This window comes from Carassius auratus, unplaced genomic scaffold (genome assembly GCF_003368295.1).
Source record: "Carassius auratus strain Wakin unplaced genomic scaffold, ASM336829v1 scaf_tig00017160, whole genome shotgun sequence".
NCBI classification, from domain to species: Eukaryota; Metazoa; Chordata; class Actinopteri; order Cypriniformes; family Cyprinidae; genus Carassius; species Carassius auratus.
In genome coordinates this window covers 108,724-134,454 of record NW_020524749.1, presented here as the reverse complement: position 1 = coordinate 134,454, position 25,731 = coordinate 108,724, and the positions used below count along the sequence as shown (strand labels likewise).

General features: G+C 42.3%; 1 protein-coding gene and 2 long non-coding RNA genes across 3 annotated transcripts in view; 2 read left to right on the top strand and 1 right to left on the bottom strand.

The window, feature by feature from the left end:
• Positions 1-25,731, bottom strand: part of LOC113075554 (piezo-type mechanosensitive ion channel component 2-like) — a 126,739-nt gene that overhangs the window by 84,221 nt on the left and 16,787 nt on the right. The window contains 1 exon segment of the mRNA XM_026248237.1: positions 4,745-4,850. Coding sequence (XP_026104022.1) covers positions 4,745-4,850 — 106 coding nt within the window.
• LOC113075557 (uncharacterized) lies at positions 15,611-16,458 on the top strand. Its single transcript, XR_003280979.1, has 3 exons — positions 15,611-15,791; positions 16,081-16,143; positions 16,406-16,458. It is a non-coding gene; the product is annotated as an uncharacterized LOC113075557 (long non-coding RNA).
• Positions 23,378-24,441, top strand: LOC113075556 (uncharacterized). Its single transcript, XR_003280978.1, has 3 exons — positions 23,378-23,774; positions 24,064-24,126; positions 24,389-24,441. It is a non-coding gene; the product is annotated as an uncharacterized LOC113075556 (long non-coding RNA).

Below are 25,731 nucleotides of genomic sequence, written 5' to 3'. Positions count from 1 at the left end.
GTATCATCTGATTGTGGTTGTATCTCTCTATTAGTGCTATTGGATCTTAGTGCTGAATTCAACACTATTGACCACAACATTCTTTTGCACAGACTATAACACTTTGTTGGCATGAATGGAAGTGCATTAGCACAGTTTAAATCGTATTTATATGACCGCCATCAATTGGTAGCAGCGAATGAAAAGGTATCATATCGATCACAAGTGCAGTATGTAGTACCTCAAGGCTCAGTACTAGGTCCACTACTCTTCACACTTTACATCTTACCCTTGGGAGATATCATTAGGAAACATGGTGTTAGCTTTCACTGTTATGCTGATGATACTTCGCTCTATATTTCTTTGCAGCCCGGTTAAACACACCAATTTGAAAAAGTATTGGAATGCATAGTTGATATAAAAAACTGGATGACGAGTAATTTCTTACTGCTAAAGTAAAAAATGTAACAACAAGAGTTCTTACTAGAACCAGGAAGTAAGCCCATATTAGCCCGGTCCTGTCAACACTGCACTGGCTCCTTATAAAACATCGTATAGATTTTAAAATATTGCTTATTAGTCTGTTTCTCTCTCATTCTGATGTCACCGTAGCCACCAGATCTGTATCCAGATCAGATGGTGGATCAACACCTAGAAAGGACCCCTACAGCCCTAAAAAGACAGCGGAGACCACGACAACTAGAGCAGATACAGATCCCCTGTAAAGACCTTGTCTCAGAAAACCACCGGAACAAGACCACAAAAAACAGATGATTCTTCTGCACAATCAGACTTTGCTGCAGCCTGGAATTGAACTGCTGGTTTCGTCTGGTTTGAGGAGAACCGGCCCCTCAACTGAGTCTGGTTTCTCCCAAGGTTTTTTCTCCATTTTGTCACCATTGGAATTTTGGTTCCTTGTATTCCTTGCATTACTGACACAGTTTTCCTAATGAATGTTGTTCAGTTTCTTTGACACAATGTATTTTGTTTAAAGTGCTATATAAATAAAAGAGACTTGACGAGAGTGGGGCAGTGGAGTGATGGGAAATGAGTGATACCTGCGCCACTCACCGGTCTCGAGTCCCACAGAGGAGATCCGGAAGGATAAAGGAGGAGTTACGACAGTGGAGGACGAGAGAGGACAATGCCTGGGCTTTATTTTGTGTTTTGGTTTTTGTTCATGCGCAGAAGTCTTTTCCTTGAGGGGCTTACACGCTGTTTTGTGTTTATTTGGTTATTAAAGTATCATTAAAATTGTCGCCGCTTCCTGCCTCCTTCCCAGGGACGTGCACAGGTAGGCCTCAACCTGTGCAGAGCACATGCCCTTTTTGCCCTTACACTCCGAAGTGCCCTTTTTTTGGTGGTGTTTTTTATTTTTTTTTTTTTTATCAATGCTATTGGTCACCCTTTACGTCTGTCTGTCTGTTTTACAAATATTTAGCAAATGAAAGTTCTTAAAACGAGCTTGTATAAATCTTATTCGATCCTCAAGCTGTCAGTAAGCTGATAACTCCGCCCCCTCAATATTCATTGATTCAACACGCAGTACAGTAGACAACAACTGAGCTGAACAAAGTTTTCCGAAGGGTAAATAAATATCTTGTTGTTTGAATAAGTACTACTAAACACTATGTCTATAAAGGCTCATATTTTATTTATTTGATGTCTGACTGACTCACTGACTGAGACATGTGGGACGTCGCCTGAGAGAGAGGGCTAGAATTTGCCATCTAAGCTAGTCATAGCCAATACATAGCCAACACTTAAATACCCTGTGCATATAGTAGCATTTAATCTTTAATAAAATGCGATTTTGGCCAAATGCATTTTACCACAGGAAAAACTGTGCGCTCCGTCTATATAGCTACAAAAACTAGTTTGTAACCTGTAGATGAAAATGTAATGTGATCCCAACAGCGGCAGGCGCCGTTGCCGTTTTAATGACGGACAAAAAAAATTCACATTTGCAAACATTCACTGGTCAAAAACTAAATATATTGATAAGTAATACAACAACATACAATTTGCCATCGGAAAATCATAACATAAAATAAAATTACAGAAGATCACAGTGAAATCTTTATATTTTATCATGCAGAATGTAATTCATGATTCATTCCAAGGCTTCATTTATTTGATCCAAAATACAGCAAAAACAGTAATATTGTGTAATATTTTTACAATTTTAAATAACTGTTTTCTATTTGAATATATTTTAAAATGTAATTTATTTTTGTGATCAAAGCTGAATTTCAGCATCATTACTCCAGTTCAGTACTCTTCAGTGTCACGTGATCCTTCAGAAATGCTTTTCACTGCAACTGTACTTTTCACACTATTTTTATGTATTTTTTCATTGCTGGCTTAATTTAGGGAAAGTGTAGTGAATAAGAGACCTTCAAGAAACCAACATCCCTGGTCCACCACAGTATAAAATTTTTGCCAGGTAGGCAGATACATGTTGGATATGTTATAGTAACGGTATGGCACGGTATGGTCAAAAAAGTTTGTCAAAAATAATTGACTCATTGCTCAGCTTCCCCTCTTCTCAATGTCATTCATAATCATGTAAACCAAATCATACAAATAAGCTTATAAAACCAATCAGAATAACTAAAAAAGAGAATATATATAATTGATATAAAAAAGGGAGGGGGGTGCTCTTTTTCAGTTTCAGCACATGCCCCTCAAAAGGTCTGTGCACAGCCCTGCTCCTTCCTGTGACTACGAAGGTTTTTACAGTGGGAAATAGTAAGTGATTTGATGTGACCAAGTATGGTGACCCATAATCAGAATTAGTGGTTTGCATTTATCTCGTCCAAAGTGCACACACACACCGTAAACACACACCCAAGCAGTGGATGAATGGGGTTGTTTTAAAGAGTGTGATCATCTGTACGCAAAACTTTTCAAAGATGAAAGGAAAACTTTATAAATGCGATACATGGTATGGGCTAGGTGCACAAGATGGCGCCAGTGAGCTTCAGCGACGCGAGTGTGTGCATACTTACTTCCGGTCTTGCGACGCTGGCATTGACTGTAAGGGAAACTTACATACGAAACTTGGCTAGATGTATATAATTAATTATTTAAATTATATTCAAATTTAACAGCCGATAGTGGTATATCAGAAACTTGGGGAAACATCCTCCCTACATTTTGCGTACCTCTTGTTTGGAAATTCATCAAGATACAACGCGGAGATTGCTTTATTCTTCTGTTGATTATGCGGATCAGCGTCAGGTCAGGTCCGCAGGGATTTCTTCTTTCAAACACAAACCACTCAAATATGCAATACTTTTCATTTTCGAAGAGCTGGTTTTGTTCTAACTGTTATGTAAGATCAATGTTTCTGACTGTTAAACAAGTCGCACAGAGATTTCTGATAAAGCATGTTTTATTAACTTTATTTGATAACATAATTTATAACTAACTGTACAATTAAACGTAATATAATTATGGTAGGTTTGCATTAAATAAAAGATCGTTGTTTGCATTCATGTGTGTTTTTATCTATGTTCATTTGTTTTGTGAAAGATCTGCAGCATAAATCATTATCTGTCTACTAGCAGTCATGTATATTGTTATTATTTTGCGTTAATAATCAGATTAAACAGATTTAAAAATTAGTCATGTATTTTTTACTGTGTAAAATAATAAAATATGTTTTGAAAATAACATTGAAACAGACTGATGTGTACAATTGAGAAATGGATACTTCTGAAGATAAATCGCAGCCCACGTCTCACAAGGTAAATATTTAAGAAATAAAAATAATGCAAACATTTTCGAGAAATAATTAATTTGTACATTCACATAGCCTATTTGGTAAGATGAAAATACATTATGTAGCTGTGTATACACACCATGAGTTCAACTTCCATCTTGTGGACAGTAGTGAACATTAGTGTATTTAATCCATTCACCAGACCCAAACATACACAAGTTTCAAATCCACTGGCTCAGTTAACATTTATAGTATAGTAATAATAGCAGTGTATATCTTATTTGCATTTGAAGTGATATTATAAATCCTGTAAACATATAGAAGGTAATATTTTGACTTCTCCGGTTCTCTGCACTGACGTTTAGCACAACCGGAAATATGTATGCACACACTCGCAAGACCGGAAATCCAAGATGGCGGAGATATGCAACTAGCCCATTATGTAAAAATCAATAGAGCTCCCTGGAAAGGAATTTATGGCCAATTCCAGGTTTAAATTCATATTTACAGATGCTTTTACCTAAACTGTCTTGAACTGCATATTTAGTTTATGAATTCCTCAGAAAAGAACACGCGACTGTATTCTACTGCTTGAGTTGCCAGTTTTAGATAATTGTTATATCAAGTTAGGATTTGCCTCTATAATACAAATGTTTAATTAATAATAATAATAATAATAATAATAATAATAATACTTAAAAAATACATTCAACAGATATTACCTAGGATAAAGATAGGAAGTTTATTATGGCCCCCTATCAGGATATAAATTTTTTCCCCCTATATGTTTTAATATTAAAAAGAGACAGAGAGTGAGAGAGAGAGAGAGAGAGAGAGAGAGAGAGAGAGAGAGAGAGAGAGAGAGAGAGATTTCAGGGAAGGGAAAATGCAGCCTCAAATAATAGTCCAAAGATTTCCTGAAATGGATATATAGTGAATATAGTGAATTCACAGAGTAAACTGTAAAATATATAAAGGAATTAAAAATACCTAAAATCAAGCACAATATTCCATGCAAATATAGTTCAGAAACTGTACCCTCTTGTCTGTGCAACTGTCTTTTGACTTTGACCTCTTCTTGGTCTTGACGTTCATGGTCTCTCAGGGCTGCCTTGTAGCCTGCCACCCAAGCCTCATAGGCCAACTGTTGGTGAAAAAAAAAATGTCAAGTAGCTGTATTTGCATCCACACTGGCTCACAATTTATATGTTTCTGTGAGAACTTCTGTATATATTTAGTACATGCAGTTGCAATTAAATGTTTCCAAGTCATTAATAATAATTAAAAACATCTGAGACATTTTAGTTTCAAGATCCACCTATTATTACTATAAATAAATAAATAAATTTAGCTGATTTAATAGGTTCAAAGAACCTGCTATGTAAGAAGGCTTTCCCATCTTCTGATGTGGCAGCCACTCACTGGAAAAGCTATTTGTTGTCATTATAGTTGTTCGAATTGTGCAAACAAAAACAGACTTGACATGACTTGGGATGTTGCCTTTTTATCTTTGTTGTCTTGTACGACAGAAAACTGTAAGAAATATTTTCTACTGTCACGAATCTGGTATATGAACTTCCATCCATTCACCACCAGAGGTCACCCGCTCACTACATGGACTCCGGCACTACAGCCACTGTTGCACTTCACCCCAGACTACAGTTCCCATCACCCATTGCACTAATTTTACACACAGCTGAAGGCACTGATCTCACACACACTGCTGAATATGCTGATTACATTCACTATATAAACACTCACTCAGACACCTTCAGGCTGCCGAGTATTGTATGCGCTTATCACTAGTTAGCTAATAGCTACCCTACAGAGCCTGCTTTTTTGAGGTTTAAGTTTACTCTTAGTCCTGCCTTGCCTGTTTCCCTGTGTTCTCTTCTTTGTATGATTGCCTCGGATTACCTCGGATTACCTCTCTTGTTTAGCCCTGTTTGGATACTGTTTGCCCCTGCCTGGACCTTGCTTGTACCTCGATTATCCCTCTTGTCTCACCCTGCTGGATTACGTTTGCCGTGGACTGACCCTTGCTTGTTTCTCGGACTGCTCTAGCCTTTCCTTCTACACGCCTGTTTGCAATCACCTGATCTATGCCCGTTTCTGACCATGTCATGTCAATAAAAGCCTTGCATATGGATCCGCACGTCTCCTGGAGGGCTATATACAAGAGTTGTGGCCGAGGCTGTGCCCGAGGCCGTTCCAGAGGCGGTGCCCGAAGCCGAGGCGTCTCACGTCTCTACAGGCAGTCCAAAGTCAAGTTAGGTGCCCATTGACTTTCCAGAGTCGAGTCAGTTCCCAGTGGACCCTCCAGAGTCGAGTCAGTTCCCAGTGGACCCTCCAGAGTCGAGTCAGTTCCCAGTGGACCCTCCAGAGTCGAGTCAGGCTCCAGTGGACCCTCCAGAGTCGAGTCAGGTTCCGGTTGACCCTCCACAGTCCAGTCAGGTTCCGGTTGACTTTCCAGAGTCGAGTCAGGTGCTCGTGGACCCTTCAGAGTCAGGGCTAGTCACCGATGACCCTCCAGAGCCAGGGCTAGTCACCGATGACCCTCCAGAGCCAGGGCTAGTCACCGATGACCCTCCAGAGCCAGGGCAAGTCACAGATGACCCTCCAGAGCCAGGGCTAGTCACAGGTGACCCTCCAGAGCCAGGGCTAGTCACCGTCAACTTTCCAGAGTCAAGTCAGGTCACCGTTGATCAGGTCCCCGTTGATTTCACAGAACCTAGTCAGGTCACCGTTGATCAGGTCCCCGTTGATTTCACATAACCTAGTCAGGTCACCGTTGATCAGGTCCCCGTTGATTTCACAGAACCTAGTCAGGTCACCGTTGATCAGGTCCCCGTTGATTTCACACAACCTAGTCAGGTCACCGTTGATCAGGTCCCCGTCAACTTTCCAGAGTTAAGTCAGGTCACCGTTGATCAGGTCCCTGTTGATCTCCCGGAGTCTAGTCAGGTCACCGTTGACCATCCAGAGATGGGTCAAGTCACCGCTGACCGTCCAGAGACAAGTCAAGTCACCAACGATTTTCATGAGCAAAGTCAAGTCACCACGATCTTCATGAGCAAGGTCAGGTCACCAATGGTCTTCATGAGCAAAGTCAAGTCACCATTAACCTCGGTGAACTAAGTCAAGTCACAGTTGATCCTCAGGAACCAAGTCAAGTCACCAACGATTTTCATGGGGGGGGTGGGGGGTGGAGGGGTTGGCTATGTCACGAATCTGGTATATGAACTTCCATCCATTCACCACCAGAGGTCACCCGCTCACTACATGGACTCCGGCACTACAGCCACTGTTGCACTTCAACCCGGACTACAGTTCCCATCACCCATTGCACTAATTGCACACACAGCTGAAGGCACTGATCTCACACACACTGCTGAATATGCTGATTACATTCACTATGTAAACACTCACTCAGACACCTTCAGGCTGCCGAGTATTGTATGCGCTTATCACTAGTTAGCTGATAGCTACTGTAAGGGAAACAGGTCAATTTAGCTCAAAGGGAATCATTTAAGATTTAAAAGGGAACTTGAACAGAATCACTGTTTCACGGCTGGTCAGTGAACGCCCTGCGATTCAGTGAACAAGCCGTTTAACATCAAATCTGCACTGCATACTAATATCCAAACTATCAAACTGAAACACTATCAATTAGCATGGTAACAAGACTGGCAGTTTAAGACATTAATTTGTAAGCACAAAACACAAGATACTTCTCTTTTCAATATGAATACGGCTTTATTAGATACATTTAAGACATAAACTAATCTAACACATAAACGCACGCACTCACACATTCACACAAGTTGCAGGAAGATCGAAAGTTAGGAAAAGATGAGTTTAAGAGAATGAAAATATGGAATCCCAAGTTTACAGAAATACGTTAAATTGCATAGACATGAACAACCATCAATCACGTAATTAGCGCTCGCATTGAGTTCCTCAATGAGGTTAAAATTATATTAGATACACCAGCAAAGGTCACAGTCTGGAGGTAACGTTACTTGCGTCTCCTGTGAAGAAGGAGCCTCGGTGAAAGGGCTATCCCGAGGTCGTTGATTGGCTGGAAGTTCAGTCGCTGAAGTGACGTCTTGGGAAGCCCGTGGATGTTGGGCGTTGGCTGAAGGTGCAGAGTCGTGTGCGCTGGTTGAAGTTGAACGGGCACCCGAGGTCAGGCGTCGGAGACTGGACGTTACAAAAATTAACTCAGAACACGAAACTCTCAAACGGAAAAGAAAAGAAATAAAGTTTGACGAGACTAGGTTGTGTTCCTTCTCATCGTGGCTAAGTAGCAGCAGGCGTGCAGGCTGAAGCACGCAGAACCGCGCTCAAAGAACAATGATGACTAAACAGCATGGCTAGAAGCTAAAAGCTAAAGCTAGGTAGCAAAGATACAAGCTAAAAGCTAAGAGCAGGCATGACTAATAGCAGAGACTAAAAGCCGACTAAAAGCTGGAGACTAAAAAGCATGACTGATAGCACAAGCAAGGCTAGAACTAAAAGCAAGATTTCATGGTGTCCAAAAGTATTTAAAGTGGCCTGTTGGCCACACCTCAAATGTTGTCTTGACCAATAAGATATTGTCTTGGCTCGGGGGGTATCATAAATCATATGTTTATCTTACCAAGCATGTGGTCCGAATTTTCCTGCTCTGGCAGGGTCTAATTTTGGACATGATTCCTATAACACGAATACGATACATGGGACAAATAAATTATTGTCAGGGCTAATTCAAGCAAGAAGATTCGATCACACGCATACCAAACACAATTATAAATCGTTAAGCTATGCCATAGTTATTAAAAAAAAACATACACAATAAGTGATTATAACATGGTAGTCAAATGTGTGGGTTACACATAAATGAATATGGAGTGATGCGATGGACTGATTCATTCATGAGTCTTTTTGAGTTCATTCTGGTCCATATATATGTACAAAAGCAGTTTCTTTGCCATTCTCGTGACAAAGACTTTTCTGTGAAGACAGAGGTTTAAAGTGATAACTTCTCATAATTCGTTATATTTTTATTCAGTTATGTTTCTGCTGGCATTGAAGTTGTCATGGCACGCTTAAGCCATTATGTCAGTTTTATTTGGGCAGTGTGAACTAGCCTTTATTTAACTCAGATTTGTAAGATAAGACAACTCTAGTGTGTGTGGTCTTAATGTAGTTTCTCGTTGATTGAAAATCCCATAACATTATAATTTATCATCACAAACAAGTAATTTTTATAATCATCTTTGCCTTTTAAAGATTCTAAACATGTGCCTATATTGTTTTCTTCATCATCAGAGGGGAATGTGAGAGACCAGAGAATCCAAAGAGCCATGGATGTGTGCAAAAATGTGGTCAGTGCTTTTTCCTTCTCAAGTTGATCACAGATTCACCCACCAGGTGGGGGTCCCGCCGTGCCATGATAGCAAGAGTGCTAAAACAGGAGAAGGCCATTGCAAAAGATTTATCAGCTGATTATTAAATTAAGGCATTTGGCTCCCTCATGGCAGGACACTGACGTTCTGGAGTCTGTGTGCAAGGCTCTAAACCCAATTGCTGATTTCACTGATGCCCTTTCTGGTGAAGAATATGTGAGTGTGTCGTACCTGAAACCTGTACTGCATCTTTTCAATGAGGAGGTCTTGAAACCTTTAGCTGATGACTCAGAGCTCACCAAGGCCAACAAGGCTTCTGGGAGTGCAAAGGTGATGGTGCTGCTGCAACACCAGCCAAATAGCAGAAGATGACACTGGGCAGCTTTTTCAAGAAGTCCTACACTAAGTCTGCTGCAACATCTGATCTCACAGAACAGCAGGCTAGTCAAACGTTGAGGCAAAACATTACCTGTGTATTCTTGCCACCAGCTCACCCTCAGAGCGTGCTTTTAGCGCAGGTAGTAATATAGTGTCCTAGCTAGCTAGAAGTTGTATATTTTTGTTTACATTTTGCACATTTAATCTACCTATTAAAGCCAGACACAGTGGACAGACTAGTCTTCCAGGCAAATAAAAAATACAACTGAAAGTTTTACAAATTCTGTGTACTTCCTAGTTGTATATTTTTATGTTTAAATTTTGCACATTTAATGTACCTCTTGTCCCGATCGTCAGCTAAATGAGTTCTGAGTTGAGTGCCCTCTACTGAAGTTCATGGCCACTCCACTCAGAACTCATACAGAACTCCAATTCCCATCCTGCCTCATACCTGGGAATGATTGCACACCTGCAGCTAATACACACACAGGAGCTTGACAGAAGGGTCTTTTAGAGGTGCAGTCGTTGGTGTACAGTGAGAAGAGCATTTGGGAGAGAACACATCCCTGAGGGGGACCAGATTTGGTGGAGCAGCTGTTTGACATGAATTTCCACAGTCTCACTAAATATCTGTCAGAAAGCTGGTGATCCCCTGACAAATAGAGCTAGGAACGGAGAGCTGGGACAGTTGGGTCTGGAGGGCTGTTGGGATGATGGTGTTAAAAGCCTAACTAAAGTCCACAAACAGATGATGGTGGCATTTGAAGCAGGACGGCACTTCACACAACTCCAGAGATCTGTTGAAGATCTGTGAAAAGATGGGGGCCAGCTGGTTAGCACATGTTTTCGTACAGGCTGGTGTAACACCATCTGTGGGAAGTTGTGGCCTAATGGTTAGAGTCAGACTTGCAATCGAAAGGTTGTGAGTTCGAGTCTTGGGTCGGCAGGAATTGTAGGTTGGGGGAGTGCATGTACAGCTCTCTCTCTCCACCTTCAATACCACGACTTAGGTGCCCTTGAGCAAGTCACTGAGCCCCCAACTGCTCCCCGGGAGCTGCAGCATTAATGGCTGCCCACTGCTCCGGGTGAGTGTTCACAGTGTTTGTGTGTGTTTACTGCTCTGTGTGTGTGCACTTTGGATGGGTTAAAAGCAGAGCACAAATTCTGAGTTTGGGTCACCATACTTGGCTGTATGTCATGTCACTTCACTTTATCTGGGCCTGGTGCTTTTCTTCTTTTGATCTTCCTGAAGACCTGGTACACATCACTTCCTGTTTGTTGTTGGTGTCTGTACTGCATTTGAGCTCCGTCACTATATTCTTTTCATCGACTATTTTTAACTTAAAAATCAATTTTATACACCATCGTTTCAGTTTATATAACGTGTGAATATATCCTCTATTGTATTCTACAACAAAAACAATCAGAGCGCCTCACTATCACTAGTTTTATATTGATCTCCCGGGTCCGCTATTAGCTTATAGCCCGTTAGCATCAGCAAGCATGGTAAACTGCGCTTATATTGCTAATACTCTATTCACACACATTACCACTGCTGTACTCACTATTACTTGCTTTAATGGCGGATGAATGTCTCCACTCTGTGCAGCTCGAGCTCGAGGCCGTGGGGAAGCAGATTCGCGACCTGGAGGAGAGGCAGGCCCAGCTGAGAGAGCGGAGTCATCCCGGGCTGACGCACACAAGTCCAGGGTAAGTATACAGCATGCTGTTAACAGTCCAACCACGTCTACTCCGTGTGTTTCTCTGCACAGGCCCGGTGCACCCAGGACGCGATCTTCCCAGATGTCCTTCACTGCGACGCCGGGACACCACGGACCCTGGGTGCATCCACAGCGGAGGACGCGAGCCGGGCCATGGGCGACGACTTCTCCCCCTCCTGCCTTAGAGATCTCCATACGGAACCGCTTCGCTCCCCTCCGCGAGACAGGACGTGACGCTGTGATCATCGGAGATTCCATCGTCCGACACGTCCGTGCTACGTTAGCCGAAGGTAAAGTGCACACTCATTGTTTGCCTGGTGCTTGTGTTCTCGATGTTTCTGCACAGATACCCGCAATCCTGAAGGCAGACGAGAGCCCCAGAGCAGTCGTGCTTCACGCCGGGGTTGACGACACCACGCTGCGGCAGACGGAGACGCTGAAGAGGGACTTCATCAGCCTGATCGAGAGGGTTCGCAGCACGACGCCCCCGGCGACGATCATCCTGTCAGGACCACTGCCCACGTATCGACGAGGACACGAAAGGTTCAGTAGACTTTTTGCTTTAAATGAATGGTTGTTGTCATGGTGTAAAGAACAGAAACTGCTATTTGTTAATAACTGGAATCTTTTCTGGGAGCGTCCCAGGCTGTTTCGCGCTGATGGATGACACCCCAGCAAAATCTGAGCATGTTTGCTGACAACATCTCCAGGACACTTCGCTCCATGTGACTAGTAAGTCAATTCTCAAATAACCATTATGAGTTTTTTTCCACCTCCTTAAATGATAAAAGTACTTGCACTGTAAAAACTATTAAGACTGTGTCTGTTCCCTGAATAGTGTGGTCAAAATATAAATATAATGTAGGATCTAGAAATAATCTTATTGCAATAAACCAGAAAAATGTAAAGTAAATGAACAAAAACTATTTTTAAAGTTTGGGCTCATAAATATTAGCTCACTCACACCCTAAGCAGTTATTGTAAATGAAATGATCACAGATAATAGTTTTGATGTACTCTGCATGACTGAAAACCTGGCTAAAACCAAATGATTATTTTGGTCTAAATGTGTCTACTCCACCAAACTACTTCTATAAGCATGAGCCCCGTCAGACTGGTGGCGGAGGTGTTGCAACAATATACAGTGATATTCTCAATGTTATCCAGAAAACAGGATATAGGTTTAACTCTTTTGAAATACTTCTGCTAAATTATACACTGTCAGACATGCAAAATAAATCTAATGTATCTCTTGCTCTGGTTACTGTGTATAGACCACCAGGGCCATATACAGAATTCCTAAAATAATTTGCAGATTTCCTCTCAGACCTTCTAGTTACAGTTGATAAAGTGCTAATCATGGGAGATTTTAATATTCACGTTGATAATACAAATGATACATTAGGACTTGCGTTTACTGACCTAATAAATAAATAAACTCTTTTGGAGTCAAACAAAATGTCACTGCGGCCCACTCATCATTTTAATCATACACTAGATTTAATTATATCTCATGGAATCGATCTTACTGCTATAGATATTGTATCTCAAAGTGATGATATTACAGACCATTTCCTTGTATCGTGCATGCTGCGTATAACTGATATTAACTATATGTCTCAGCGTTACCATCTGGGCAGAACTATTGTTCCAGCCACCAAAGAAAGATTCGCAAATAACCTGCCTGATCTATCTCAACTGCTGTTTTTACCCCAAAATACACATTAATTAGATGAAATGACTGACAACATGGGCACTATTTTCTCTAATACTATAGAAACTGTTGCCCCCATCGAATTGAAAAAGGTTAGAGAAAAATGTACTGTGCCATGGTATAACAGTAATACTCACTCTCTCAAGAAAGAAACTCGTAGTCTTGAACGCAAATGGAGAAAAACTAACTTGGAAGTTTTTAGAATTGCATGGAAAAACAGTATGTCTAGCTATAGACAGGCTCTAAAAACTGCTAGGGCAGAGCATATACACAAACTCATAGAAAATAACCAAAACAATCCAAGGTTTTTATTTAGCACAGTGGCTAAATTAACAAATTACCAGACGCCACCTGATTCAAATATTCCACCAACATTAAATAGTAATGACTTTATGAATTTCTTCACTGATAAAATAGATAACATTAGAAATACAATAGCGAATGTAGATTCTACAGCGTCTAACACTTCAGTTTCATCCATCACACCCAAAGATAAACTGCAGTGCTTTACAAATATAGGACAGGAAGAGCTAAATAAGCTTATCACTGTATCTAAACCAACAACATGTTTATTAGATCCTGTACCGACTAAATTACTGAAAGAGTTGTTACCTGTAGCCGAAGAACCGCTTCTCAATATCATTAACTCGTCGTTATCTTTAGGTCACGTCCCAAAACCATTCAAGCTGGCGGTTATCAAGCCTCTTATTAAGAAACCAAAACTAGATCCTAGTGTACTGGCAAATTATAGGCCTATTTCAAATCTTCCATTTATGTCAAAAAGTTTAGAAAAAGTTGTGTCTGTGTCACACCCAGGGGCGGCTATGCTTTGACTAAGCCACACCCCTTCTCAACTTCCACCTCGAGGAGGTCCCCAAAGCCAACCCAATGGCCAAACAACACGAGAACAAGTAAGTGATAAAACAATCTTTATTTAAATATTTAAAAATAGCTTGGGGAATAGGGAAAGGGCAATTAAAACTAAACTCTGACTCGGCCCTCCAGATGGGCTATGGCCGGGAAGAGGTCAGGGAGCAAGGGGGCCACGGGGATCCGGGGCGTGGGACTCGGGGCCCGGCCAGAGTCTTAGGTATCCGTAGCGCCCTCCTTCTTCCTCCTCTTCGCTGAATACAACTCACGGTAAGTACTGGTTCACACAGTTCGTTCTCGGGGTGCTCACTCTCTTTCTCTTCCTCCACAGGCAACGGCTGGGACGCAAAGGCACAGTTAATTCGGCTTGGTTTTGCTCTCACCTCTTCGCTGATTGCAGCTCACAGTAAGTACTGGTTCACACAGTTCGTTCCTTGGGTGCTCACTCGCTTTCTCTTTCTCCACAGGCAGCGGCATAAGTACAGGTTTCCTCGGTCTCTCCTCGTGTTACCCACTCTCTCTCCTTTTCTCTCCACAGGTATCAACTTGGGCACAATAGCACAGTTAGTTTGCTTTGAATGGCTCTCACCTCTGGGCTGGACACAGCGTACTGTAAGTACAGGTTTCGCTCTATTTCTCCTCGCGTTATCCACTCTCTCTCCTCCTCTCTACAGGTATCAACTTGGACACAAAACACAGTTACTCTGCTTTGGATGGCTTTCACCTCTGGGCTGGACACAACGTACTGTAAGTACAGGGTTCGCTCTATTCCTCCTCGTGTTATTCACTCTCTCTCCTTTTCTCTCCACAGGTATCAACTTGGGCACAATAGCGCAGTTAGTTTGCTTTGAATGACTCTCACCTCTGGGCTGAACACAGCGTACCGTGCGATCTCCGGAGATCTGAAGCACGCTCACAACATATACTGTACTGAACTAGGCTAGAACCAGCAGTCTCCTTGTCCTCCCGCGACGGAGTGCGTGAAGGCGGGGGTTTATCTAACAGGACACACGGCAATACACAGCAACCCACAGCAATATATAGCACCACGTCAAAATTATAGGTTTTCACAGCACGAAGACTCACCCACCACACTCAGTGTACGAAAAGGACACCCGTCTTCCTTCACTTCGCTTGGTTCGGATCTGGCGATGGAATATGCGGCCTAGCTAGTGATGTCGTCGTTGTGACTACTTCAATAAGTATTCCTTCGGCTCTCCCACCACGCTATATTAGGGGTAGGGCCGCCCTCCTCCTCCTGGGGAGATCTACACAACGCCAGGTCAATATACAGGGCACTTTCGGCTTGCTCTTAGTACTCACATCAATGCCGCTTCCAATCCCCTTTTTCACGTCGTCTCAATTCGCCGTATAATCCGTTCACTTCTCAACCTTTAAGGTTCGCGATGTCTTCACAATCATACAATTCCAGCCTGAGGGAGAGAGAGAGTTAGACAGCCACCAGCAGCGCACCAAGACGGGCACGACACAGTGCTTCACACACACCAGAAAGAGCTCCCAGACTGTGAAATAACTTGGCCTTAAGTACTGCCTTGTCCAGCGTATCCTCCAATCACCAACCGCTGTCCCTAACTAGGCACAGGTGCATCGAATTCCCTGATTTTCCCTCTTACGGCGCTACCGGAAGTTCCGGGCGGAACCAAACTTCCCGAATTTTGGTTCCGCCCCTAAAGATCGTCACCTTGTGACATCTGCTCAATTGAGCACCTTCCTGCATAAAAATGATCTGTATGAAGAATTTCATTGAGGTTTCAGGCCCCACCATAGCACAGAAACGACACTTGTTAAAATTACAAATGACCGATGTAACAGGGTTAAAAAGAGTACTTAATTTAAGAGTTTTGATGTGTGAATTTCATAAAATAAGCATTTGGTTAAATTCATTGGTGTTCAAAGGCTCCCCTCCTGTGGCTATTAATGGTACTGCAGACAGTGTATTTTGTCGCTCTTCTCTTGCCGTACTCCAGCAGATTTGAGTGTCGCTGCTGTGGGTATGTATGATTTTTCACGCTCTAACTCATTAACAGATTAATTGTAATAATGATATGTTTTAAGTGGATCTTTTCGATTGCAATATCTTTCATACATGTATTTGAACGTATATTTAATCCATTTAATGCTTTAACAGGATTGTTGAAGTTGTTATAATATGTACTGAATTTCCACATGTGTCACACCAGTGTGAACGAGTTCAATTAGAGTGGTTATTGTCTATGTCTCAACATTATGACAATTATTTGTATTATGAGTTGAGTGAATGTGTAATTTCTATTTTTCTAGTCTTGAATGTCTGCAGTAGTTTATCTTCAGCCAAAGTGATTTGTGCCATTTTATTTCCAAAAGGTATGTTGCTTCCGTGATTTAGTTATAAATGTTAACAATTGGTGTTTTCCTGTTATCGAATTATTGTCCTGTATGAGTACACTGTATTATTAATTACAGGGATATTGTTTCAGTTTCATGTATACTGTTATAGTATATGTTTAATATGAATCATACAAGTCTTGCCGTACTCCAGCAGATTTGAGTGTCGCTGCTGTGGTCTTGAATGTCTGCAGTAGTTTATCTTCAGCCAAAGTGATTTGTGCCATTTTATTTCCAAAAGATAAAGGCAAGCACAAGGAAACCCACGTGTGAGTGTGTTTGTTCACGTCTGTTACACTGGTGCCATGACTCCTTGGATCCTTTGATCAGCTCGACGCAGATCGACCGTGATTGCTGTGTGCCGGTCAGGCTCAGCGGTGGACCAGATCTTCATCGCTCTGTGCAGGTCAAGTTCGTCAGTGGGTCAAGTCTTCGATGTTTTGGATGAGGACAGTACATACACACACTCAGTTATTGGGACTGTGCATTCGTTTTTCAAATACACAACGCATGGACACATTTGACATAGTACTGCTTTGACTGTCGTCGAGTTCAGAACAATTTAAAATAGTGAGCTTTCTCATTACCGAGACAGTTACATATATTTTGTTTTGTTTTTTTTTATTTTGCTTTATTTTTTATCCTTTTTCATGTAATTTTTTTTAATATCATTATGGCTGAAAAACACGAGTATGATGGAGACCTGGATGCACCTTGTTATGGTAACATGGGTTTCCCCAGAGGAAGGGGTACATGGTTAGTTGGCAGCTCTGATGGTGGGATTTTTAGTGAAGGCATGAGCCAGGGGGTTGGACGACCACAATTACATGGTGACAACGGTAGGGGTATTGGGTTAAGTCAGACCCTGGGTGGTACCCCTGTTGGGCGGGTTCCTGGTGAGGGTCCGTACACTTCAACACCTGGCGTTGATAGAGTTGCTTTCGACCACCTCACAGACATGGTAGGCCAGCTAGGTACGCATATTGGCGAGTCAATAGTTGCAAAATTAGTGTCTTCTGGTTTAGTTAATACAAATGCTGATTGCCAAACCAATTCATTCAGTTGCGCTCAGACACCAGTGCGCACAGAACAGTGCACACATACACAAGTGATGTCACCACAAGTATCAGTGCACATGAAGTCAGAGCATGACATATTCCAAGGTGATGGCACTGATAAGTATGGTGTTGAGGAGTGGATAGACAGGACAAAAGCTTGCTTAAAAAAGCAAATGTGCCCTGTTCAGGACCAAGCCGAAGAAATAATGAGTAGACTGACTGGAAAGGCAAAGGATGTTGTCAAGGTCAGCCTGCGTAGTGATAGTATGCTCAACATCAGGCGGAACCCTGAGATAATTTATGATATTCTTATGCAGTACTTTAGTGAAGCTCCCTCTTGCCTGCCACTCGCAGATTTTTATGCCACTCTCCCCAGAGCCAAAGAGAATCCTGTGGACTACTGGATTCGAATTAATAAAGCAGCTGATCTAGCCGATGAGGGACTGCGGAGACAAGGCAAACGTTTTGACAACATAAGAGAGGAGGTAACACGGATGTTTGTTAAATTCTGTCCTGACCCCGGTTTAATGAGCATATTCAGATGCAAGCCGATTCAAGAATGGAGTGCGAAAGAAATCCAGAGCAGGATTGATGATTACCAGAGGGAATTCAGGAGCCGAGGAAATACTAGCATGAGTTTACAGAGTCACACAACTACAGTGTTCGGCAGTGATTATGGTATGTACGATGGCCATAAAACAGAGTCGGCTGCTGTCCCTATCCAATCATTCTGTTCTGTGACTAATGAGCAGGTACGCCGCCAGCCAGAGCCTGTGTCAGTGCCAAGTCAGGCACAGAATCAGCCCTCCTCCTGCTCAACTTCTACCCTAGAGTTATCTCAACACACACAACAGGCTGAGAGTCAGTTGCTCACTCGTATGATGGAGATGATGGAGCAGCTTATGGGCAGGGTGCAATTTCGTGATATTTCTAGTCCTAGACGTGGCTCTAGACAGCAGCGCAGTTTTGCCAGAAGTGCCTGTAGAGTCTGTAATGACAACAAACATACCACAGTGGCACACTGCATGACAGAAAAACTGTGTTTTGCATGCTTCTCCCCTGGGCACACAAAGAAGGAATGCCCTAAACATTCCCTTGACCAGGCACAGCATGAGGGAAACTAGCAGACCCGTATTCGGAGGGAGGCAATGCGGGTCATCATAGTAACTCCCAAGCCATTGATAATTGTCAAATTGAGAATGCATACCTGTTAGTCAAAGGAAGTTGTAATCATTCAGAGGTCATTTATCAGAACACGCATGTTGTGGGTGGACGTGACAGCCTCTTTTATACGCCAGTGAAGATTGGAGGGACGGTGACATTGAGTGCAATGTTGGACAGTGGTTCGATGGCCTGCACTATAAACGAGTCTGCTGAGATGAGACTGAGATCAGCTGGTGCAGTGGATGAATGTGGTGAGTTTAAAACTGATGTCACCCTTGTAGGATGTGGAGGGCTGCGCGTAATACCTAAATCATCTTTCAATCTTACCATGGAAGTTTATGGAATAAAGATGTTAGTGCCCACTTTAGTAGTTCCTGGACAACATGATGAGCTGATACTTGGAACTAATGTTATTAAACACATTCTCAGATACTTCAAATTGTGTGATGGATTTTGGCAGGCTGTGTCTAGACCGACTTCAGCAGACCCTGAATGTGAAAGCTTCCTGTCAATGCTTGCTGGATTGAACCGGTGGAGAGGGGAGGAGATACCTGGGAAGATAGGAACAGTAAGATGTAACTCCGCTGTCTATCTTGAGCCGGGCCGTGAGTACCTAGTATGGGGGAAGCTGCCCAAATCTGCTGTTGTGTCCCCAGGAAGTGCAGTCATGACTGAGCCTACGTCTTCTCACTCTGCTCCCAGAGGTGTTATGGTGGCTAGACTAATCATATCTCTGTGGGGAGATGGATGGGTCCCCTTGAAGCTTATCAACACTTCAGGCAGTCCAGTGTTCTTGAGACGGAATGCTAAAATTGCAGATCTTTATCTGTGCATTGCCCTTGAAGATCTTGATGACGCCAATACTGTTGACCCTTTCTTGGTAAACTGCCCCACAAGGTTGTCTGATGATGTGTCCGAACTGTCGCCTGTGGGTGAGCGACTGAAGTCAGTTGGGCTGGACAGTCTTAACATTGACTCCTGTGATATCTCAGATGCATGCAAGCAACGGTTGCTGAACCTGATTCTATGTTATGAAGACATCTTTTCACGTGGCCATCTTGATTGTGGGGAAGCAAAGGGTTTTGTCCACAGAATACACCTCTCGGACACCAGACCATTCAGGCTTCCTTTCAGACGGGTAGCTCCCGGTCAATATCAAAAACTACGTCAGGTGCTGACTGAAATGGAGGAGAAGGAGATTATTAGGCGATCTACCAGTGAGTACGCGTCTCCTCTCGTTTTGGTCTGGAAGAAGAATGGGGACCTGCGTGTATGTACAGACTTCCGCTGGTTGAACAGGAGGACACTGAAGGATGCGCACCCTCTTCCACATCAGGCGGATTGTTTGGCAGCACTTGGCGGTAACGCCCTGTTTAGTACAATGGATTTGACGTCCGGATTCTATAATATGCAGCTGCATGAGGAGGACCGCAAGTTTACCGCCTTTACAACGCCTATGGGCCTTTTTGAGTACAATCGGTTGCCTCAAGGCCTCTGCAACAGTCCTGGCAGCTTCATGCGTATGATGATGAACATATTCGGGGATGAAAACTATCTCAGTCTCCTTTGTTATCTGGATGATTTGATTGTCTTCGGCCCAGATGAGAAAACTGCTCTCGATCGCTTGGAAATGGTGTTTGGCAGGCTCCGCACAAACAATCTTAAGCTGGCTCCAAAAAAATGTCATCTGATGAGGAAATCAGTGAAGTTCCTTGGGCATATGATTGATCAGAAAGGTGTTTCCACGGACCCAAGCAAAGTTGAAAGCATCTCTAAGATAAGCAGTTTGGATTTGATGGAGCTTGATGGTAGATGTCCTTCTCAGAAGAAAATAAGATCATTCTTGGGAATGGTGAATTACTACCAACACTTTATTCCAAACTATTCTGCTGTAGCCAAGCCACTCTTTAATCTTCTAAAGGGTCAAAAGGTGAGAGCGAAGAATCCGAGACAGCTGGATCATGCTCGTCAAAATAGAAAGCTGAGACCTGGTGACTGGACACAAGCTCAGGACCAGGCTGTTGAGAGGCTAAAAAAATCATTGGTTGAGAGTGTTGTCCTTGCCCATCCAGATTTTAATCGCACTTTCATACTGGCAACGGATGCTTCCTTGGACGGTATTGGAGCTGTTCTCTCACAGGTCCCAGAGGGGGAGACTAAAGCCAGGCCGGTAGCCTTCGCCAGTAAGTCTCTTTCTCGGTCACAGCAAAATTATCCAGCACATAGGTTAGAGTTTCTGGCCTTAAAATGGTCAGTATGCGATAAATTCAGTCATTGGCTCAAAGGACATGAATTCACCGTCTTGACTGACAATAATCCTTTGGCCCATATACTGACTAAACCCAAACTTGATTGCTGTGAACAACGTTGGGTGGCTAAATTGGCTAGCTACAACTTTGACATAAAGTACATACCTGGTCCCCAAAACACAGTCGCTGATGCCCTGAGCCGGGTTCCATTTATCAAAACTGATGTCACGCAGAGGCTGCTCAAAGAGCCATATGGAGCACTTCTGGCTGATTCCAGAGGGATGTCTACGGTTTCAGTGCAGGATGCTTTCAGACATTCTTGTGATTCAGATAAGGGGCGGAGCATTCTTAATCAAGGTCAGTCATGCCAGTCTGACATCCAACAAAACGAAGACCTTCTGACAGTCCCTAAGGCAGATGTCTCTGCTATATTGAATTCCCATGTTGAGTGGAACATTGGTGCCAGAGCACGAGCAATGTCCGTTATTGATAATTTGCCCCAGATGATGTCTGTGGGGCAGGAAACTTTGCCAGCCTATTCAGAACAGGAGCTGCGTGAAAAACAGCTCAACGACGAGATTTTGTCTAGAGTTTTGTATTATGTTGGGCGTCAACGTAGACCTTCAAGAAGAGAAAGGGCAAAGGAAACGATGGTTGTTGTTCGATATCTCAAGCACTGGGAGAAACTAGTTGTCAGAAATGGCATCCTGTACAGAGTGTCTCGAGATCAACTATCAAGAATTAAACGCCATCAGTTTGTTGTCCCAGAGTCTCTAGTGAGTGTTGTGTTAGGAGGAATCCATGATGATTGTGGTCACCAGGGTCAGTCGCGGAGTCTTAGCCTGGCAAGGCAGCGTTTCTTTTGGCTAAATATGGATCAAAATGTGAAGGACTATGTGCGGCAATGCCACCGCTGCACTGTGAGTAAAACAACTGATCCCTCTGGTAGAGCTCCCCTGGCGAATATTTCAACAAGTAGACCATTAGAGCTTGTCTGTATAGACTTCTGGTCAGCAGAAGACTCCACTAACAGATCTGTTGACGTCTTGGTGGTGACTGATCATTTTACGAAGCTAGCACAAGCCTTCGTGTGCAGGGATCAGTCTGCCAAACAAGTTGCCAGGGTCCTATGGGACAGATATTTTTGCATTTATGGCCTCCCAGAAAGAATCCATAGTGACCAGGGCCCGAGCTTTGAAAGTAAATTGATCCAAGAGCTTCTAAGGGTCTCTGGGGTGAACAAGTCACGCACAACGCCATATCACCCAATGGGTAATGGAAGCGTGGAACGCTTCAATAGAACCCTAGGAAATATGATACGAGCTCTAACACCAGATGTGAAGAGGGATTGGCCAAGACGGTTACAGACACTGACATTTCTGTATAATTGCACAACCCATGAAACAACGGGTTTTGCCCCTTTTTATTTGATGTTTGGCCGTGTGCCCCGTTTGCCAATCGATATTCTTTTTCGTTCAGTCTTGAATGATTCAGCTGTGACCTGTTGTGATAAGTTCGTAACCACTCTGGTCAAAGATCTGAGGGAGGCATTTCTGATCGCACGAGAACATGCAACGAAAGAGCAGAAAAGGCATGCTGAGTTGTACAACCGAAGGGTAAAAGGACTGGACATTGAAATTGGTGATCAGGTGCTCCTGGCAAACAAAACTGAAAGGGGTAAGAGGAAAGTTGCAGACAGGTGGGAGTCGACAGTTTACACCGTTGTAGACCATAAATCAGACACTCATACTTACAGGATCCGTAATCCGACCACTGATCAGGAAAAAGTGGTTCATCGAAACCTGTTGATGTTGGTGAATTTCCTACCAGTGAATGTAGAGAACCCCCTGTCTGATCGCCTTTCTGATGTATCTAACTCTTGTCAGAGTCTGTCTCCAGTTCTGTCATTGGGTATGGTGGAAAATGAGTCTTTAAGAAGAGATGCAGACGCGTCAGAGCACAAGGAGGATAGCCATAGCAGAGTTGTGATGGATGGATCAGAGGTGATGAGAGACGAGGCATTATCCACATGTGACGATGCTGGCTTTGCCTGTGAGAATGATTCTATGTCAGTTCAGGAATCTGATGATAAGAGCAGAACTATACGTTGGGTTTCGGAGCTGCCTGAAAGAGGCATTCCAGATGAGTCTGATCAATCTCTAAGTGGATTTCTGACAGATCCATTGACTATGATCATTCCTGCTGCATCAGAAAGTCACATACCTGCATTGTCAAGAGATACAATAATGTCTGGTTTGGATGACAAAGCAAGTGGCAGTTCAGATTCGCATGATTCAGATTCTGAGATAATCCTGTCTGATCAGCCGCAATCACAGGCCCCTGCCAACACACATGTAGCTGACTCTGTGAATGTACCACAAAGTTCTAGCTCAGTCACTCAGGTCAGGTCACGTTTTGGTCGCATCATTAGACCCGTTGACAGATTAATACATGTAATGTCAGCACAGGCCATGGTTCAGGAAACAAAGTGCAATGTTCAGGCTGTTTATAAGTCGGTGCTGAGGGCTTTCTCTGCTTAGAAGTCATTTGGTTTCATGTCTCTGGACATATTTAAGATGCGTTTTGTTAGTCTGTTCCATATATAGAAAACAATAGTTCAAATAGCACATACCTGATGACTTGGGGTACCTTCGAATCCTGATATGGTCCTATATCTTATTCTTTCTATTTGAGTGTTATAGAAGAAAGTTGAGTATGGAAGGATATTGTGGAATGTATGTAGATGTTCTACTGTCAGTCGCTGGTGGGAGAGTTTAGCGCTACTCTCTCATCACTTCATCCTTAAGGGATAATTGTATTTTTGACTATCCTTTGATAGGAGATCCTTTCTAATTGTGAAGTTTATTACAGTGGACTTGAAAATGGAAAGAAATTCCTTTGGTGTTACTCCTCTGGTCATGCAATTATTTTATGTAATTCAGTGGGGGTGGATGTAACAGGGTTAAAAAGAGTACTTAATTTAAGAGTTTTGATGTGTGAATTTCATAAAATAAGCATTTGGTTAAATTCATTGGTGTTCAAAGGCTCCCCTCCTGTGGCTATTAATGGTACTGCAGACAGTGTATTTTGTCGCTCTTCTCTTGCCGTACTCCAGCAGATTTGAGTGTCGCTGCTGTGGGTATGTATGATTTTTCACGCTCTAACTCATTAACAGATTAATTGTAATAATGATATGTTTTAAGTGGATCTTTTCGATTGCAATATCTTTCATACATGTATTTGAACGTATATTTAATCCATTTAATGCTTTAACAGGATTGTTGAAGTTGTTATAATATGTACTGAATTTCCACATGCGTCACACCAGTGTGAACGAGTTCAATTAGAGTGGTTATTGTCTATGTCTCAACATTATGACAATTATTTGTATTATGAGTTGAGTGAATGTGTAATTTCTATTTTTCTAGTCTTGAATGTCTGCAGTAGTTTATCTTCAGCCAAAGTGATTTGTGCCATTTTATTTCCAAAAGGTATGTTGCTTCCGTGATTTAGTTATAAATGTTAACAATTGGTGTTTTCCTGTTATCGAATTATTGTCCTGTATGAGTACACTGTATTATTAATTACAGGGATATTGTTTCAGTTTCATGTATACTGTTATAGTATATGTTTAATATGAATCATACAAGTCTTGCCGTACTCCAGCAGATTTGAGTGTCGCTGCTGTGGTCTTGAATGTCTGCAGTAGTTTATCTTCAGCCAAAGTGATTTGTGCCATTTTATTTCCAAAAGATAAAGGCAAGCACAAGGAAACCCACGTGTGAGTGTGTTTGTTCACGTCTGTTACACCTGCTCCTTGCGTCAGATCAAGGCTGCATCTCATTTCTAGTCTTAATTGATCTTAGTGCTGCGTTTGACACCATAGATCATGACATACTCATAGATAGATTACAAATTAGATTACTATACAGGTATCCAAGGGCAGGCTCTAAGATGGTTTAGATCCTACCTGTCTGATCACTACCATTTTGTTTACTTAAATGGGGTGTCATCTCATTTATCATCAGTAAAATATGGAGTGCCACAAGGATCTGTCCTAGGTCGCCTTCTATTTTCAATATATGTTGCCCCTTGGTAATATTATTAGAAAATACGGAATTAGCTTCCACTGTTATGCTGATGATACTCAGCTATATATCTCAACGAGACCAGATGAAACTTCTCAATTATCTATGCTAACAGAGTGTGTTAAAAATGTAAAAGATTGGATGACAAATAATTTTCTCCAATTAAATTCGGATAAGACAGAGATATTAATTATTGGACCAAAAAACACTACAAAGAATCTTGTAGATTACAATTTGCAACTAGACGGATGTACTGTTACTTCCTCTACAGTAAGAAATCTGGGTGTCATATTAGACAGAAAATTGTCTTTTGAAAATCATATTTCCAATGTTACAAAAACTGCATTCTTCCATCTTAGAAACATTGCAAAGCTACGAAACATGTTATCTGTTTCTGATGCAGAAAACCTAGTTCATGCATTCATGACCTCTAGACTGGACTATTGTAGTGCACTTCTAGGTGGTTGTCCTGCATCTTCAATAAACAAGCTACAGGTAGTCCAAAATGCAGCAGCTAGAGTCCTTCCCAGGTCAAGAAAATATGATCATATTACCACAATTTTACAGTCTCTGCACTGGCTACCTATTAAGTTCCGTATCAGTTACAAATTATCATTCCTTACCTATAAGGCCCTAAATAGTTTAGCTCCTGCGTACCTTAGAACTAGCCTTCTACCACGCTACAACCCATCATGCTCCCAAAGGTCACAAAACGCTGGACTTTTGGTAGTTCCTAGGATAGCAAAGTCCACTAAAGGAGGTAGAGCTTTTTCACATTTGGCTCCCAAACTCTGGATTAGCCTTCCTGATAATGTTCGTGGTTCAGACACACTCTCTCTGTTTAAATCTAGATTAAAAACGCATCTCTTTCGCCAAGCATTCGAATAATGTATCTCTTAAATTGTGAGTGTAGTTGCATCTGATCAAATGTGCATTTTTATTCATTAGTTTGGGTTAAACTAATTTTAGTTTGTTGGATCAGCAACTATGCTAATGATGTCTCTATTT